The sequence below is a fragment of the Halichoeres trimaculatus genome, unplaced genomic scaffold (genome assembly GCF_033239565.1).
Source record: "Halichoeres trimaculatus isolate MK-OKI-2021-1 unplaced genomic scaffold, fHalTri1.1 fHalTri1_scaffold_24, whole genome shotgun sequence".
Lineage (NCBI taxonomy): Eukaryota > Metazoa > Chordata > Actinopteri > Labriformes > Labridae > Halichoeres > Halichoeres trimaculatus.
In genome coordinates this window covers 1,987,581-2,007,217 of record NW_027437202.1, presented here as the reverse complement: position 1 = coordinate 2,007,217, position 19,637 = coordinate 1,987,581, and the positions used below count along the sequence as shown (strand labels likewise).

General features: G+C 42.1%; 1 protein-coding gene and 1 long non-coding RNA gene across 3 annotated transcripts; both read right to left on the bottom strand.

Annotated features, from left to right (window-relative positions):
* Positions 1-2,233: 2,233 nt before the first annotated feature.
* LOC141786221 (uncharacterized) lies at positions 2,234-3,610 on the bottom strand. Its single transcript, XR_012597648.1, has 3 exons — positions 3,490-3,610; positions 2,990-3,083; positions 2,234-2,270 (listed from the first exon to the last, which is right to left on the bottom strand). It is a non-coding gene; the product is annotated as an uncharacterized LOC141786221 (long non-coding RNA).
* A 1,003-nt stretch (positions 3,611-4,613) lies between these two features.
* LOC141785764 (rho guanine nucleotide exchange factor 7-like) lies at positions 4,614-18,958 on the bottom strand. 2 transcript variants are annotated; one of them, XM_074664232.1, is made up of 22 exons: positions 18,502-18,957; positions 17,359-17,442; positions 13,424-13,508; positions 13,157-13,281; positions 12,769-12,973; positions 11,212-11,303; positions 10,247-10,341; positions 9,894-9,989; positions 9,453-9,575; positions 9,217-9,355; positions 9,072-9,131; positions 8,844-8,990; positions 8,643-8,729; positions 8,488-8,566; positions 8,248-8,384; positions 7,945-8,166; positions 7,765-7,858; positions 7,602-7,691; positions 7,195-7,353; positions 6,963-7,059; positions 6,827-6,881; positions 4,614-5,882 (listed from the first exon to the last, which is right to left on the bottom strand). In XM_074664232.1, exons 1-22 carry the CDS (start codon positions 18,664-18,666, stop codon positions 5,760-5,762), a joined length of 2,559 nt encoding a protein of 852 aa, XP_074520333.1. In that variant the 5' UTR covers positions 18,667-18,957; the 3' UTR covers positions 4,614-5,759. The 2 variants fall into 2 exon arrangements, with proteins under 2 accessions (XP_074520333.1, XP_074520334.1); XM_074664233.1 differs by lacking the exon at positions 7,195-7,353 and having other exon boundaries at positions 18,502-18,958.
* Between the last annotated feature and the right edge of the window lie 679 nt (positions 18,959-19,637).

Genomic DNA, 19,637 nt, shown 5'->3' with positions numbered 1-19,637 from the left:
AACCTGGTAGGTCACACACCATGACTCTATGAAGCACTCCCTCACACAGGCAGCCCACATTTAAATCCAACCTGTGGTCTCTCTTTACAGTTTAATTTAGTAGACACTTTTGCCCAAAGTGGCATACAACACAAGCAAGAATTTAGACAGAAGGAAAACCTTAGTGCTGCAAAGTGCTACAAGTTACTCTTTCCTACATGTTGCTCATCACTTTCACCCTGTTTCCGACTCTATCCACAGTTCCCTCCTCTCCAACTAAAGGCATTAAAGCCCCAACAAAAAAAAATTAAGAAATTAACAGATTGAAACAGACTTCACCTTTTATTACGACAAACTGCTGGTTTATTACTAAAAAACTGCTAATATAATTACTACACTGCACAATTACACACACAATAACCCTTTAAAGACTACACACTTCACCTGAAAATACTCCAGACTGGACCTTTAATACAACACAAACTGCTCTTTTCTGTACAACACACCACTTAATTAGAAAAACACAGTAACCCTTTAAATACAATATACGCTATCTATAAATACTAAAAACAACCAATTGTGTTTCAAGAACCAGAAGCTGCAGAGGAAATGTTTGTGCACAAATAAATGCCCCATTAAAACTCATTCAAACACACACACACAGCATCACATGACACAAAAACACACAGCTCCAAACATGAACACACGTGCTGACAGGGTCCTGCAGAGTTCAGACTACAGTACAACTTCTAGGAACAGCCAGGTAAACCTGACTGCTTTCAATAACTCTTTCTTTACTTTCTCCAACGACCTGAGCAGAAAATCTGCCTCAAGGAAAAAACACCAGAACGATAGACCAAGTGTGGCCCTTAAACTGAGTCACATTAAACAGGAAGACATTTCTGATCACACCAGACACATTTAAGAAGTCAGTCATGCAAATTGCAAAACTTACATTAGGTCTCATCAATCCTAATCCAGACTTTGGCTAACATTTCCACACCACTTAGGGTGCTGCGCATCCGCAAAAGTTAGATCCACAGAATGAAAAACACAGCACTGACATCCACCAAAAAACCCTCTCCAGGAAGTAAACGCAACTGTTGGAGGGAGAAACTTTAACGATGGAGAGCAGAGAGGGGAGAAGGACAGAAGGAAGGATGGAGGATGGAGAGATGAGGAGTGGAGCATCCTGCTGACTCTCAGCCAGCACAGTGAATGAAAAGCTTTCCTCTCTGCCTCCTTTTATACTCTCCCTGCTGCCTCGCTTTGGCTTTTACCCTGACTTCACTCTGTGTGTGTGAGTGTGTGTGCGAGTGTGTGTGTGTGTGAGCTTTTCAGAGCAGCAGGAATATATTATAACCCAAACAAAAGGAGCCGGCTTATTGTTTATGAATTACTAGCCTTCCAAAGCCAACAAAGGCCCCTGTTTTCATAGAAAACCCTATTTTCATTTCAGCTCCGTTTGATTAGCAGAGCAAAGACAATAAAAAGGCCCCTCCGGTCGCAGCGTCCCAAAGGGATTCATTCCTGCGCCTCCTGCTCTTTCAGCGCTGCTGAAAAGCTTCTTTATTGCTTTCTTTTCACGACCAACGTCAAACGTAAACCAATGACGGAGGGAAATTATTGCTGGGGCTTTTTTGGAGCCGAGCGCGGAAGAAGAGAGGAGTCCTGTGTCGTCTTTGTCATATTTTCTTTCTCTTTTCTTTCCGCTGCTGGAGGGGAAAATTGCAGAGGCTGGAAATTAATGGCGAGGCTTTGAAGGGAGAGAAAAGAGGGAGAGCGGAGGGAGGCACGACGCAACAATACGAGTCAAATCTGAATGATCACCGGCTATTGAACGCAGCGCAGAGACTGAAAGGTACTGTACGGAGCCTGGAGGAGTCTGAGTGTGACACAAAACACAGACACCTGTTGGTGCTGCGCCAAAAACAAAGAGCTGGTGACTCACTCTCATTTCAACTACAAAGGAGTAATGAGTGGTTCACAACAGGCTACATCTCAGAGTCTGATTCACCACACAACACATCAACCTCTCAGAGATGTCACATTATGATGGTTATGAAAGATATTCATGCACATCAGAGCGACTACTGCACAAAAAGTTACATCTGAGGAGGAGAGTTTCTCTGCAAAGACACACACCTGAGCATCAAATGAGGCCTTCTTTCACCTGTGTGACTCTGTGTGTGTCATGTCAAAGAGAACAAACAACCTACCTTCATGACTTCATGAGCTGGAGGACGCCGCTTCATCCTCACTCCTGCTTCATCCTCCACACCTCTCCTATCCTGCAACACAAAATCAAACCTTTACACACAAGCAGCTTCACAATATCATCACAAAAACACACAACACACACTCTGATCATCTTCAACTAATGTTTCAGGCGCTTTTTGTTGACTTTCAAAGGACGGATGCACACAGCATGTCTCCACACTTCCTCCAGAAGATGCTCTTTCCTCTTTTCTTCGCCTGCATGAATATTTGTCTGGAGACAAAAGGTGAGCCGATCAATTATTCCTCTCGCAGGGGCCCCGGTGCTGTTGTGAAAAAGCGTTGACATTTGAGCTTTCCAGACGACATCTGCAAATTTATAAGCCGTCCATTGTGCCAGGCAGCCGGCGCCGTATCAAAAGGCTGTAAAAAGGGCCCCGTCAATTCAGTCCGGACAACTCCACAAAGACGCTTCTCTGCTCTGTTGTTTGGAGAATAATGCTCCTGGCTGCTTACCTGCCAAAACCTGTTGGCAGTTCAGCAGCGAGATGATGCTGATGGCGTTGATAACAGACATCTGAGCATTAGAGTGACAGTGATGTATTGTAGGACGAGATGCATGCACAAGAAATGTGTTTTCATGGAGGGTTGGAGGAGGATGTGAAGGTACAGGTGAGTCTGCTGCAACAGGAAAGGTGTCATCCTGAAGTATCACACACTTATTTTATAATTTACCCTTCAATGGATATCAAGACAACAACAAAAAAAAACATGTAGACATTTTCAGATTTACCTGTTGCATACTGAAACATGAGTGAAGTCCGCTCTGCTTCTTGCACATGTTTGATGAAAGCCCATCTGACACTTGCATGATTCACCTGCAGGCTCTGAGGATTAAAATAAGAAAAAGAATAATATTAAAAACATTTCCCTGTACGCAAAAACACTAACTAGGGCCAAACATGTGGATTACAATGTCTAAATACAACAAACACTCACAGACTGGCACGCGGCTTCAGATAAACACAACCGCTTAGCCACGTTGTTAGCACAACTAGCATAACAAACACGACATGTAAACAGTCAACACTCAGCTGACAGGCAACACAGTGACCAACAATCACTCAAACAAACAGCTTACACCATAATAACATGAATTACAACATTAAAAAGTGAAATGACAGCTTTAAATCACAAACAGGCTAACATGAGGGAGCTTACAACACGACGCTCAGGCATGAAAACAGGGAAAAAGTAAGAAAACAGCATTTTAAAGAAAAATAACGCTCTTACTTTGTCTGTTGAAGTCTTTTAGTCCTCATTTGGCGAAAAACAGCATCAGAATTTATCATAAGACAGAAAAAACAGCTTCTGTTTGTTTAAACAAAACAACAACACACACACTCAACTCCCGGCCGGCATCTCCTACGTCACAGGGTCACACGTGCGTCCCCAGTTGGGTAATTACATGCAGTACCCCTGACCGACCGCTGGAGCTGGAATGTCGCTGTTTCACTCAATAAGGTACCTCTATGACTGACTGTAAGAGGAGCGGTTTAACACTTGTTTAAGTATTAAAAATAGAGAAAAAATACTTTAAGTTTGAAAAACTGTAAGTATTAAGTTATACTATTTCAAAAAAGCCGAACACTGTGTCTTTTTTAACAAAAACAACAAAAAAACTACTGGGAAATCTCCACTTTATGAAAAGGTTAACACTAACTTAAGCTTGAGGGGTTTTGTGCATTAGTGTGATAAAAGTTAACATTCTTTATTTTCCAGACAAATGCTTTACATTTTTAACTTTTTAACATATATATTTTTTCCCTTTGACTATACAACTTTAAAATTGGATCTAATGTAATAATTTCACCACTTTTACACTTTGTTTTCTCTGTACATCTTTTTTTTTCTAATAAGGGCAGACTGTTTCAAAAAGATTACAAAACATGTTTAATTGAAATTTTCAGATTTTTACACCGCTTTATTTGCTTGCCTCTATGTATCAACACCAACTTTTAATGAGACACATAACTTAGCTTAAATGACACCACCAGTCAAACATAAGTGGCTAACCGCAAGAAATAAAGAAACAGGTGACATTACCCAGAAATGAACAATAATGAACTCTTTATAATGACACTAAAGTGGTGTCTTTACCTCCTTAAAGCTCTTCTGCAGCAATGAAGAATGATCCTGTCGTGATCCTGTAGGTCTTCCAACTTCTTCTGATGACTTCCAACTATCTCTGTGTAAGAGCAGAGCTGAACACACCATGGGAACATACCCTCATAAGCAGTACTGAACAGTATTGTGCAACAAAAAAAGTGTGTTACAATACAATTTTGGGATGTAAGTACATCCCTTCAGACTGCAGAGACATCAACTGAAGACACCAGACTAAACCATTTGACTCCACTTTTTATTCACACACAGATGGTGAAATAAATAGATACACAGGGATAAATCTTCTAATAACACATCACATCAGTCACTTTAAGTTAAATACATTAGTAAGACATCAAACAGACTGTTGAAGAGCTCCAGTAGTGTCATAACTCAGTTTTAAAGAACAGTAGCAAAGAAAGTTTTCTGTATAAATCATCTTTAGTGTGATCCACTGCGCTCAGTAAAAAACAGTCACAAATCAAAACCGGCTGCTTAGAATAAAAACAATCACAGGTATAAAAATAAGAAATTATCTTACAGAGAGCTGAATACATTTTAAAAATCATAATAAAACATCTGAACGTGTTGCATTGCTTAGATTTTGGTCTTTAAAGAGAGCAGACTTATTAAATATTTGGTCTATAAACTAAAATACATACAGTCAGACAAGAAGATTAGGACCAAAACTTTTTCAGATATAATCTCCAAACACTCACTTCAACTTTAACCTCTGAACTTTACAATTTTGGTGTTGCATTCTTTCTAACTTTACTCTTCAAAAACTTAGCTGTTACATATTCTTTTACCTTTCAAGAAGAAGAATGAAAAAAAACAAACACAGGTCTTTGAAGAAATGTTAGGCAGCAGTTATTTGACATAACAGAAACTTTCATCATACAGTAAAAATGAGGTCACTTATCAGTGCTGGTACATCTCAGAGCTTTGACCACGCTCACAGTTGGACATAAAGATGCCCCGCAGCACAAAATTGAGTTTTCTGGACAATAAGAGGATTAAAGGATGTTTCTACAAGGACGTCTGTGGAACAAATCAAATATCAGTGAAGTGATGTTTGTGACGCACCAGGCAGCTCAGTAAATACTTCCTGGTTCTTTTTAGACTCAGATTACACACACACGCAGAGGAATGAGACATAAATACAAAAGTAAAGAAGGAAGAGATTCGTTTGTCAGTGCACTATAAAAAGGCAGAAGCAGGAAGTGATGTCAGCGTACCTACCAGCTGATTGGACGTCACAGCATTAAGGTCTGTTTGGCTGGCAGGTTCTCCTCTTGGTCCAGTTGGCTTCAAGTCAAAGTGATTTATTGGCAGCGTTTGTCCCCAGTTCTGAGGTCATTTGGCCCATTTTAAAGTCCTGTCTGGATGTAGTGGTCTCAGAGGTTGGTCTCATCCCAGGTGGGGTCATTCATGCTCTTGAGGACTCTCCTGATTATCCGCTCCAGCTCCTTCCTCGCCCGCTGCTCCTCCTCTAGTGTCCGCTTCATCCTCTTGTTGTCCTGGGGAGAAGATGAGCAGATGATGAAGAGGACAGAGGAGATGAAGAGCAGTATGACTCCTTTTTCCAATGCTTTTAATTTCATCTTAAAAGGGGCTGTGAGGAGTTTGAAAGTGATCTATACCTGGTCCTAATCCACACTTAAAATGAGATTATCAGCACCAATATTACTGGTTACAAGTAATTTTAAATTGCTACTTCTGAGCTTCCAGTTCAGGTCGTCAAGGCATGTCTAGGTCTCTATGACAACACCCCGTCGGCTGATAAAGTTTAGTAGAGAGAAGACAAATCTGTGTTTTCTCTGCCAAAAAGATTTCTGTGATTAATTTTGTAGGGGTGGTAGACACTGGAGCCTAACTGTCAGACAGAGAAAGGACAGAAAAGCAGAAGAAAGCTCGACTGGAGAATGATACAGCCCAAGCTAAAGGCTAATTAGCATTTTGCTCAGGCTACATCACTCTATAACACAGGAGCTTAGCTGTTCATTCCAACCCACAATCAGCAGTTAGTCTGCAGTGGTCTGTTCAAATTTGAGAGTCTATCAATAAAATGAAGAGTGAGGTGTCTCAGAGCACCGGCTGCCGACAGCACTACATATAAACAGCTACTAAACTACTTGCAAAATGTCATACACTGGGGCACCAGGCTGCCGATAGCGCTACATATGGCCAGCTAACACAACTTTTGCTTGATGTCACGTTTCAAACCGGAGGGCTATGTAACTTTACTGATAAATCCTTTACCTCTGCACATCATAACCTGTCAAAAGTTGTCTATCAAAACAGATCCTTCTTATTGCATCTTTAAAGTCAGTACAATAAATTACTCCACAAAAACAACCAAGATTTTCAAATTTTAACACTTGGCCAAATCATCTGGATTTCACAACACGTCTACTTTTTGCTTCTGCTTCTTCATGACAGAAGAGGAAAACTCCACACTCACCTGTTTGAGCTCCTGGACTTCATCTTTCAGACAGTACACGGTGTCCACCAGACCCCTGCAGGAACACACAACCACACGTTAACATCCTCAGACTCTCTCATCTTTCACATCCTTCATCAAATCACAGCCTCCTCACCTCTCCTCCACCACGGTTTGTCCGTTGCTCTTCGTCTCCTCCACGATGATCTTCTCCTCCTCAGGGAACAGCATGTGGACGTTCTGCCTGCTGGAGCCTGAGTGGACAGTGACAACAACAGTCAAACCTCCACACAAACATGCACACAAAAACCAAGACAGGGTGTCACTTTGACTTCAGACTAAAAAGAGGGGGAGCTCTTATTATGGACACGGTGGCACCAGAATCTTACGAGAAAACGAGGCCGTCCTGTAACTAGTGGCAGTCCAGATACTGTCATAATCGGAGTCTTCTGATTGGTCAGAACAAAGCGGGTTAGCAGGGTTAGCAGTGACAGTGAGGCTGGAGTCTGCTAGCACGTGGTTGTGCATCAGGTCAGTCCCCTGCCAGGCTGTACCATAAAGTGGGTGGACGGGGGTCGGGGTAAACCAAATGTAACGGTGCAGGGAGGAGGGGAGGGTAAAAATATATTTGTTGCAGGTAAAAATGAAAATGTATGAGGAAACAGGAAAGGGTTAGGGAAGAAAAAAAGGAGTTGAAGGAGGCATAAAAAGAGAAGAGAGACAGGTTGTTAGACGTCAGCAGAGAAGAAACAGTGGTTAGCGTTCACACAGAGGATGGAGGAGTGTGTGTCCTCACTGGAGTTGAGGGTTTGTCGCGTCTTGGCGCTGGTGCAGTACGCCTCGATCACTTTCAGAATCTGAGCGTCCTCCTCCAGAGCCGCCGTACCTGACACGAAGACACAGAAATGTTAAGCAGCTGCAGCTTCACTTAAGAGGCATATGTCGTGTCATGTTCTCACTTTTCCTGACGGTGAAATCCTCCTCTGAGGGTTTCCTCTCTGGTTTCCTCTTCGGGAGCAGCTTCTTCATGTTCTTGGGACTTTTACTCATATCCTACAAACAGAAGCAGAATCATTGAAGGAAGCTCTTTGCTAATATCCCTGCACATGATTTTGATAAGCATGTTTCTGTGGCAGCACCTCTTTCTGGCAGAGCGCAGCAGAAGGCCGGAGAGGCGGCGCAGGGCGGAGGCAGCTCAGGCTCCAGGGTTTGGGGGTACTCGGTGGCTCCAGAGGCCCCCACATTGGGCTGCTGGTGTGTGTGGCCCCAAATGACGGATGAGGCAGGGTGTGGTAGGTGCTTCCTGTGCTGCCTCCACGGGACTCAGAGTGTCTGGACGGAGTAGCGGGGTGAGAGGGCAGCTAGGAGGACGACACACGAGTGTGTTAGAGGAAAAGAAGGAGGAAGCTGAAAACTTCACCCAGGACGTGCTGCTGACTTACTGTGTGACAGACAGACTGAGGCTTATAGGGGTGTGTGTGCACAGCTGAGGTGTGTGTGTGTTTCGTCAGAAGATCCAGCCAGTCCTGCAGATCCTGCTGACTGTTACACGCAACCTGTATCCTGTCACACTGGCCACCTGGAGGAAAACACACATAGGACAAACACTCAGTGTTTTCCAAAGCTTTCAAACACCCTGACGGGATCTGCTGTTATTATTTTAAAGATGAGAGAAAGCTGACCGGAGATTTCAAAAGCATTCTTCAGGTTTTCTCCGTCCTCTATCCTGGAGATCAGCATCCCAGACAGAGGGACCCTGCCCTGAAACAGAAACAACAGTTCTAAACCACCAAACAAGAGACTGAAGCTCCCTCCAGATCTGTCTCTGTACACACACCTGATAGATGAACCCACTCATCCTCAGACTGGCTGAGAGCATGAGCAGAGTGTGAGGGAAGAGGACGAGGTAGCGCTCATTCGACTCCTGAAACACAGTCGTAATGGTTAACATTTCTTTACTATTAAAATGACTTTAAAGAGGGGGTATCACCTGTACCCCCTCTTTAAATTTGTCACCCCTCCAGACTCTGCTGCGTACCTGACAGTTCTGTGTATGGATGGTTGTCTGTGACATGTGGAGCACAGGGCCAAGGGTTCTGATGTCATCGCCCTCCCAGTTTCTGATTGGCTCTGTTAAAATCTGCAGCTCCAGATCCTTCTTCTTCCTCACTTCCTGACAATGAGCCTGACAACAACAGTCTCATAATGTAGCATCCTTTAAAAGTTTTAGCAACATAAATGTATGTTTATGAATGTTTTGTCTTACTGCGAAGCTTTTGAAGGCAGCAATTGAAGTATGGAGATCAGCTCGGTCAGGGTGCTGCTCCTAAGAAACACACAAAATAAAAAAAACATGTTGAAAATGTGGGTAAATCAGATCAAAACAGACACAGATAGAAGCTGAAGCTCACCTCCATGTGTCGGTCCAGTTCTTTGAGCAGCGTCGGGTATCTCTCCAGTCTGGTGAAGGGTTTGCTCAGACTCGTGGTCAGAGTCAGGATCCCCGGAGAGGACGCCCCCTTTAACTCCATGTACTCCCCGAGCTCCTCACTACACCCACGTCAACAAACACACACCTTACTCAGCCAAACATTGAGCCTTCTTCTTTTTTTTTTGGATTTTAATTCATGCACATGAGAGCTGGTACCTGTGCTGTGTGAGCACATGCACAGCACACGGGTGGTTGGAGCAGTAGGCGGCGTAGATGATTTTCATCTGGGGCATCAGGTTGAGGAAGAAGCCGCCGATCCTCTGCTGGTTCTCTGGAAGTCTGCACACAGTGGACGTGTTACAGTGGAAATCAGAAACTGGTTGATGCGTAGTGACTTCAGACGACCACCAGATGTCACTGTTGCTGCAATAACTGTTAAAGCCTCTCGATAACGAATTAAAATTTTATTATTTACAATATATTTTAATTAAAAAATCTTTGGGTTCGCTCTTGATTTTATAACTTGGCTGTTCTATTTTCTTTTAAAAGTGCTCTTAAAAAGACTTAAAACCCATTTTAAGCACATTATCACTCAGAGTGCCATGTAAATAAAGAGCTCTTGTAGTTTCAAATAGTGACAGTTAATGCTGCACTGACTTTGTGTGCTCCTCCAACGACTGCACCAACATCTGCTGGAACGTCGAGATCTCCTCCAGGTTTCCCTGAATGTGAGTGATGTCGACACTGCTGAGCCTGCAGAGAGGAGGAGGAGGAGGAGGAAGAGGAGGAGGAGGAGGAATGATATGGTTAATTTCAGTTTATATTTTTGGGCGTCACTCCAACAATCACACTGCGGTAGCTCAACATGTTCAGTTTCTACTCAAAACATCTCATGACACTTAATCCAACCACATTCACCTAAATCCAAACATGACAGCATGTTAAATACAAAACAACAAGTAAATCTGACTTCCTGCACAGAGAGAACAGAAGCGTTAAAACAACCCCACCTGTCCGTGGGGTGAAGAGAGCGCAGGTATGAACCCAGCAGACTCTGCAGCTCCCTGGAGAATTCACTTTCTGCTTCCAGGATGTTCTGCAAGACCTGGAAAAGACAGTTTGATCTTAACAAGGGTTTCAAATTTATGGCTCAAACCATAACAGTAAAACAGTTTCCGGTGATAAAAGCTTAAAATGTGGAGATCTTGGGTCTTAAAACAGCAAAAACTGAACCCAAGCCACTCAAATTATGTTTAATATTCATTCATTTTGCATCAAAAATTCACGAGTTAGCATAAAGCCAAGCAGTTGCCATCAAAAATATGCTTTATTCATCCTTCTTTCCAAACTTAAAGCTCAAACACAAGCAGTCAAAAGAGGAGAAAAATCCTCAAAGGCTCAAACTTAAAAGCTTTTAGAAAAGCTCCATTAAAAGAAAAGAACACTTTCTCATTAAAAGCTTTTTTCTTTCCTGTTTCAGCTTCAGCTCCAGGCAGCATCTCTGTTGTCGTGTTTGTGTCTGATGCACGAGACACACTCAGGTATCTGTGCTAGAGATGGGCTGTCTGAAGGGGCTGTGGCAGCTTGTTGCATTATTAAAAACACACACACTCACACACACACACCAGTAGAAACCCACCCTGCGGCAAGGCTGCCCCAGAAACCACTGGAATGGAAGAGATAACCTACATTTCATCCCTGGCACAGACGACACATGCAGGGGGAGCTGTGCTACGATTACATGCACCCACACACACACACACACACAGCTGCACAATCACTAATTGGGTGTGTGGATGACGGGTAATTGATTGTGACATTTTAAAAAGCACACGCACATGTGGCACAATTACTCAGATCTAAGCCCTCGATTTGTATCAGGGAAGACACAAAAGGGTGTGAGTGTTCAATTTCAGTGCGGTGATCTAACAATTAGACCTGATCAAAACTAAAATCACACTTATATACTTCTTACCACATTGTAGTACGTCTTGCTGATGATGGTGGTGTCAAAACCTTTGGGCGGACTCTTCAGAGTGCCGGACTTCTGCTTCTCTAAGGTCTTATCTGTAAAAAATTCACATAAGGCACAAACAGCTTAAAAAAAATGGCAAACTACAGAGATACCTAAGGTCAAAGACTGGGTTGAAGTGATGCAAAGAATTTATAACACGGAAAAAAATGTCATTCTATGTTTTATTGTCAATATTGTCAGTGTTTTTGTGCTTTAGGAACTGTTATCTATTTTATTTTTTTGTTAAAATCTTACTTTGGATATACATATGTATATAACTTTTCTCATTTACGATTCTTACATTTTTAGAAAAATTTTATTTGATTTTTTCTTTTGAATAATTACTGTTATATCACCACTTTTATTATTATTTTCACTTATTCTTGTTTATTTATCTATTATTTTTCCCCTGGGCCTTCTTTAAAATGTATTTTTGATGTTTACCAAAAGGATATTTAGGTGAAGGTCTTGATCCTAGAGGAACCACATGACTGCATGACAGACTCCTAAATTGATGTAAGAACAAGAAGAAAAAAAACCCAGAGAAAATATATATATATATGTATATATATATATATATATATATATATATATATATATATATATATATATATATATATATATATATATTATGATATAATTAAGATATAATTTATAATTTTTTAAAGACATTATTTTTATTCCACTGCATTTAATTTTTTTCCTTGTTTTCTATCTAATCTATGTTATGACTGACAAAAATGAGAGGAAGGAGAAAAAAAATAGACAGGAAAAATTGTATCTAAGATGTATCAAATAAGTGATATAATGATACAGTATTTAAACAAAAAGACAATTAAAAATTAAAAAAAGGAGAAATCTACTCTAAAAATTCACCACTTTTAAAATCCGTGTGAAATCTGACGCAACTTAACACATCCAAAACAACACCCATGAGTATATTTCTCCTAACCACTGAGCCACATGAGGATGACGATGCCTGTAGTGGCAGAGCTGTCACCCCCGTTCAATAAAGGGTCTCCTTTTTTAGTTCAACCCCTCCCTGTGGGGCTATTCCAACAAATGTAGGACAACCAGTGACTGAATGCTTTAATTTCATGACTCATGTTGTGACATATTTCTGCCTGGGTTACTTATTTTTCAGCATAACACACACACTCGCTGTTGCATGAGTACGATGCATGTTTTGGGGACATGTGCATGTGCAGCCTCTACCTCTCTATCCTAAAGACGTGCTGTTCTTCTCTGCACTGTTCCAGCCTCTGCTTTAAGTCAGGAGGTTGTTTTCTTTTTCAGCTGCTTTGGAACTTCCTGTCTTTGTGTACTCGCAGAGCTTCCTTCCTTCCTTCCTCTCCTCCACACTCAAACAGCCTTGAGGATAAAGCTCTTACAGGCAGCAGGAGTTTAAGCCTTGTGTTCACATTGAGGTCAGAAAGTGAAGTAACAGATTTTCTTTCCTGTGAAAGATTTGAGATGCTTTCTGTGCGTTTTAACCCTTGATTGCTCAGCTCCACCCACCTCCTCCTTTCAGCTCTCGGACATAGTTGCTCGGGAACCACCCAGACTTGCCGTTGATGGAGCCCTCCCACCATCCCCCGTCCTCCTGCCGGCTCACGCTGATGATGTCGCCCTTGGAGAAGGAGAGCTCGTCCTCGTTGGTCTGCTGGAAGGGGAAGCGCGCCTTGACCAGGATGTGGCCGCAGCCACTGCCCTCCGACATGTCCTGAGACACACACAGGAAAGGGGAGTTGACTCTTTCTGTGGATAATATCGCCTCTGTGTTATGAGAAGAGACATCTGTGTTGAAGCAGCAGGGCTGCTGAGGATTAATATCCCAGCTTCATCACAGACATATTAGTTTTAACATCCAAACCCAGTCTGTGTTTGTCAGATCAGAGTGACTCACCAGACTTCGATACTGCGGCTGCAGCAGTTTGGAGGAGCGAGTCTGGGTGTTCAAAGAGTCGAATGATTTGATCCTGGATGATGAGGAGTGAGGCACGCACACGCTGTCTTCAGGAACACCTGATTCTGCACAGACATTGAGCAATCGGTGAAAGATCTAAAAATAAAACTTAAAAGCATTTCTCAAATCAAAATCACTCTTTTTGCTTTCCTAACAAAGATTTCATGCACAACAAAGCTGTGGCTCAAAAAACCGTGCACATCTCACCCTCAGTGGCTTTGCTGAGGACGACCAGAGAGTTCAGCACCTTTGAGAAGTTCAGCCCCTGCAGGAGGTCGTTGACCTCAAAAGCCTGCAGGAGAAAGAAGAAAGATTTGAGAAAAAGCAGCAAAGAAGGAAACTCATTGGTAATTTATGGTGTGGGTGCGGCTGTGTTCCTCAAATACTCGTGGATGTTTCTCACGCAGGAGTAAAAGCGACCTCTTAGACCCCAAACACAACGAACTGTCACATCTGAGATGCGTCAGTTTGCGTCATGTTTAGTCAATAAACGGAGGAATCCAAAGTTCAGCAGGGGAGGGGTTCTTCCTCCAACTGCAGTCTGGTGCAGGATTACTCAAAGTCTGAGCTCCCACGTCTAATCTCCCCATCAAACACACACACACACACACAAACACAAACCTCTGAAGCCCCCTAATCTGGCGTGCACCTCCCAGCCTGACTCCTACATTTGGCGTCAAGGTGCAGCAAAGTCAAACCCGCTGATCCCAGCGCGAGTTATTTCAAAATGAAACCCCGAGGGGACGACAACGACGCTGAGAGCTGCCAGAGCAGCGTCTCTCTTTAATCAAATCATAAAAACCTCTGCTGCTCTTTAATGCACGCTCCTTTAAGAAGCCACTCGCTCTGATTAATGTACACAGCCTGATTAGCATTCAGAGGGTCTGACTGTTAATACACACTTTCATCTCTTCTGCTGGCGTCAGGCCATCAAAACGTACAGTATGAGGCCTTTTTATGTCCTGCTGCTGCTGGAGGAATTTAATTTCATCTATCCATTTGTGCTCATTTAGGCGCTTACCTGCACACGCACCCTGAGGAGCACACACTGGAGGATTGTCTGCACCGCTAATGGAGGGAAAGTGGCTGACACTGAAATCTCAGACAGCTCTGGAGGAAAGCGGAGGATTTGTGTGACAGATATTTTAATTAGAGTGAAGAATGACTTCATCAGGGTTATTAGAGACACAGGGTACACATCCTGTATGTGGATTTCAATTACAGGAGCTGCTGCTGAGTTCAAATCCTCTACGTCTATACAACATTAATCATAAAAGGCTATAAAAGGCGGCTGATGAATGAAGACGTGATCGCCTCATCGCCTTGTTGGTTATGGCAGCTCTCTCTTCTTTGTCCGTTTTCTCTGTCTCTTTTCATCATCTTGCCGTTTTGAGTGGATCATTATGGCTTGTTGGTTGGTCATGGACACCAAACTGGTTTTGTCCTCAGTGATATTTTTACTATTTTTGCTCCTGTGTTTGTCTGGAGATCCTACATGTAACCATGGCTGCATTATTCACATGTGAAATCAGCTGTTAACAGCCCGTAGCATGTCAATGCTAACTGGTGCTAGGCCAGATGTTTCCCACAAGGTGAGATAGAGGTGAGGACACCGACCTGTCCTTCCATCCATCGCTATTGGGAATGTAAGCTCTATCTCCAGTAAGATGAACAAGCTAGCTATGCTAACCCAGCAACAGAGGGAATACCAGAAGGCAGAGTAGCATGATGCTATCTATGGACTTGCCAAACGGAGCTCACACTGGACACCAACACCACATTAGAAGAACTTCGACTGCTGTGAGCAGACAGGATCTAGGAGACAGAGCCTGGCCTTTTTGCGCTTTCCATACACTTTCTTACTTTTATTTTCGTGAGTGCTGCTGTGACTCCTCCTGAATTTCCCCTTGGGAATAAATAAAATATTTCCGATTCTATTCTATTCTATCCTGCAAGCTGAGGCCAAACGTCTGCTTGTTCTGGCTAACCACCGACTAATTAGCATTGCAGCCTTATGCTATGGGAAAATCTTCTTCCTCCAATTTGCTGTCCAGAGACATTTCAGCACGTTCCTCCTCATAACAGCCCTCCAAAAGCATCATTAAAGGAGCGGAGCAATCCAACCAAACCTGCTTAAAATGCACAAATCTTGCAAAGCCTTCACGTGATATAAAGATCAGTCCTGCTGCTACATTTGGGAATCAAGCGGAGATATTAATAACTACAGTAAGCACTGTGTATTATGCTCATCTTGCAGGCTGATGTGTGAAAATGCTCTCCTCTGCAGCTTTACAAGATAATCTCAGCATGCTTACTGTAAAACAAACCAGTGTGATCAGTCAAACACGAGCAGAAAACCTCTAAATCCTGCTAATCCTGTGTGAGCGTCAGACTCAGACCTCTACAAAGTCACCTAATTTAGTTGAATCACAATCAAATTCATGCTTTTAATGATGAAAAGGATGTTTTCAGTCGTCTGAGGACTTCATCCACCCTGTAATCCTTGTGTTGGCCGGGCCTCCCTGCCTGCCTGGAAGAATTATGACGATGATGTCAGCCAGGCGGCTGGAAATGAAGGCCACAGCTTCCAGCAACATGGATGACATGCCTCTCATCAACCTGATTGGAAAATCCACTCCCTGCCTGGCGTGTTGCATCACATCACCCAGCTCTCCTCCTCTTCATCTTTTCATACTTTCTGCCCTCGCTCCTTCTTCTTCAACAAACTCAGGGTTTGATTTCTCAAGCCATTCCCAAAAATCATTTCCAAGTCCAGAACAAAACCTTGCTTAAAGGTCTGCAGCCGTGGCCGCCTGTCTTGCGTAATCCGCCCCTAAATGTAATGATTCAGAGGCTTTTTCTGCAGCACAGATCAATACTGTGAGTGTGTGTGTCAGAGGTAATTTGGTATCACACTACTCACTTGCCTTTTTCTCCCATCCACTGTACTCTGGGTAATAAAACTGACTCTGAAAGAAACAAACGGCCAAATATTTCCCACAGACTTCACTTTTTCCAGCTTTGCATTTCAACATCTTAGAGCCAAACGAGCCGACTGCTTCCCACAAAGATTTCTACACCAGAGTGGGAAGATTCTACAGCATCTGAGCTACTGTGGTATAATTTTAACCACGGATAGCAACAGCAAGCTTGTACACCACACATCAGATCAAAATCTGATGAAACAGACTTGATTAGCTTCACCAGTGAAGGCTGCAGACCTCATGAGTCAACTTTGACTGATATTCTGACTGCTTTCCAAACCTGGGACCTATTTTTATCTTTTCGGAGGTGTTAATGACTCACAGGTATAACAGTTTTGCTACAGCGGCGGCAAAATTATTACTGCAGTGATTTCACATTAATCCTTGTGCCTGATCAAAGTCCATTTATAGCCACAAGCAGGCTCTGATTGAGTCACAAGAGACCCTCTTCTGAAGGAGAGGAGGCTTCACTGACAAAAACATTAGTTTGGTCCGGCAGAGACTTGCTGCAGATAAACTGTGACTGTAACACCAACAATTGCATAATTTAAAATTTATACATATAAGACCCAGGTCTAGAACCCCTCAAAACCCCTTTCAACGGTTTCCAGATTTGCAGGCTTACTTGAAAAAGGAAAAAAACGTGAGTATTTAACAGCAGATTAGTGATATCCAGCTCTAAAAACAGAAAGAGCTCTTTGCCAAGGACTTAACACAACCTGGCAACCCAGCCTGGAAGTTCATGGTTTACAACTGATTCACTACACTGTTTACAAACCGAGCCCGGGGCTGACTTTGGACATGCCTGACTGTAATTACCATGTTTACATGTAATTAAGCCACAAACATAGATTTAACTCACTAAATTAAAACAGTTATTTACTCATGTAGAATAATTTAAACGCTCTTTGTGCTCCCTGAAAATAAACAGAAACACAGCAGCCATGTTTACTGATCAGAAATCACCGCAGGTAAATCAGAGGAAGCCACCTGTTGAGGGAGTAACGGCTCACTAAGACGTGAGAAACACTGGGATAAATGAGTTTTAAATGCCGAGTTGAAGCATAAATACCGTATTTTATGTAGAGTATAACCTCCTTAACTGGCTTCATTCCGCTTCAGTGTAATGATAAACACGTTATTGATTAGTAAACTCACCTCCACACCGAAGGCTGCGCAGCCGTTAATGAACTCGCTGATGTTCCTCTGACACTCGCTCTCGTTCCTTGGTTCCTGGAAAAACTACATAGAAAAGAAATAAACACACAGTTACTTCAAGCGACACAAAATTTTCAAAACGCTCACTCCAAAGGACTTTAACATTTTTTCCGCTTTAGTACAATCTCACCCCAAGGCGCTGTTTACACGAATCAAGCTAATCAGCAGCACTTCCGGACTGCACTTTCAAAATAAAACTCACGCGCTATTAACCGGGTTTGAAAAGATAGCTTTGACAGACATTACATTGATGTTTTTAATCACATTTTTTCGAATATAATGTTTAATGCCGCTATTGTGTTACATTAAACAGTATCTGCTTAAATACATGAGTAATTAAAGCCCTTATATCCTCCTTAGATATACTGTAAACACTGCTATTGCAACTTTGTATATCTGACACCATTTGTCCACAAATAGGTGCCAAAATCAACACCACGTTTTTAACAGAAGCTTTAAGTATCATATAAACAGTTGTAAACACTTGTGAAAAATAAAAGAAAGAGATAAAGAAAGAAAAATGAGAAAAAAATTAAAGTTATATGACTATAATCATCGGAATGTGATCAAACATACTCAGTTTAGTTCTTGAAATAGAGAATAACATCATATACTGAAAACATTAAAGCAGAATGTAAACGAAATTTTCCGCATTGGAAGCTATACACCTTTTTGAAATCGAGAAAAAATGCTATTAAAACAAAGACAAGAATGTAGCTCAACAATATAAAAACAAAGTGGTAACACTTACCTCTAAGCTATTTGTGTTTCTTCGCCAATATAAATCACCCTTCTTTCTTGTTTAACAGTCAAATAAACCATTTATTAAAAAAAAAAGAAGCTGATTTTGGAGCATGCTTTCCATCACTTCCTCAGACACCAATTCTAGTCCCTCACAAAGACCAAAATAGAGGCACCTGTATTCATTTTAGCCAGTTTCTCAAACAGATAAAATGTATATTTTATTGTATACAAGCACAAATTCATATTAGAAAGCTAATTCGGTTAAATTTGTAGTAGCCTTTAACAAATCAGTGGTTTGTTTTCCTCTCAAAGTAGCCCTCCTCCCCTCCCTCTACTCACTCTGTCCACCGTCCCGGGTCGGAGGCGCTCCAGCAGCCGGCACAGCACCGCTCCATCCTGCAGGGACGTCTGGAGAAAAGCCTCCGGATCGGAGATGCTCTTCTTGGGAGACTCCAGTACTCCCAGCGTGATGAGCCAGGTGACCGTCTGCTCGGCTGAATTCATGTCTGTAATATCATGAAACAACAACAACAGCAGCAGCAGAAGCAGCTTGTTCTCCTCACTGTCTGCGGCACTTCTGGTGCGTCCAAAGCGGGACAGGAGAGTCAGCCCCGCCTCGTTTGATCATCACAGTCCGCAAACACTGGTTGGATGGAGAGCTGTGGGTCAAAAATAGAAAAAGAAAAAGAGGAAATGTGAAAAAAATGTTTCCTTCCTTTAGCAGCTCTGTATTGTCCCACACTGGCTGCTTTCTCTGCCTCCGTCCTCAGGCGGATGTTGGTTTCACCTTTGCTTCTGGCAACAACTGTGGGACTACAGGCAGCGTCAGCGCGGACAGGGGGCGCTTTTCAAAGTAAAAGCAGGAAAGGAAGCACAATACATCGCTGACGTCTGCTTATAAGTCTGCTTCATTACGATTATTCCGCTTTCGTTTAATGCTGCTTTTTAAAATGTATTAAAATTAACGCTACAGCCTGCTGGAAAACTGTTAAAATGTACAAAATGACACATTTTGTTAATATATTCCTGCGACTCAAAAACAGCACTTGACTGACGGGACATTAACGCCCTCTGGTGGACAATGCGGGTAACTACAGTGGTGACTGTTTACAGTATATTCATATAAAATCAATTATTTACTGAAAAATGGAACAATTTCGACATTATTTTTAAAAAACGAATAAATCCTGAGGGCAAAACTGGGCTGTAACACAAAATAATATTAAGTTAAGAGGAGCATATTCATTTAAACAGCTAAATATTACATTAAAAAAAATCCTGTTTTTGGTGCACTATGCACCACTAATCCCTTTAATCATGTGACATGTAAAAAAAAAATCTATGTTTTAATATTTTTTTCAGTTTTTCAAATTATGAGCACAAAATAGAGGCTACATTTTTTATGTGAACAATACATTTCTGCATGCACCACTTGCATTTATAAAATATTTCACCTTTTTTCCTTCAGACAACAC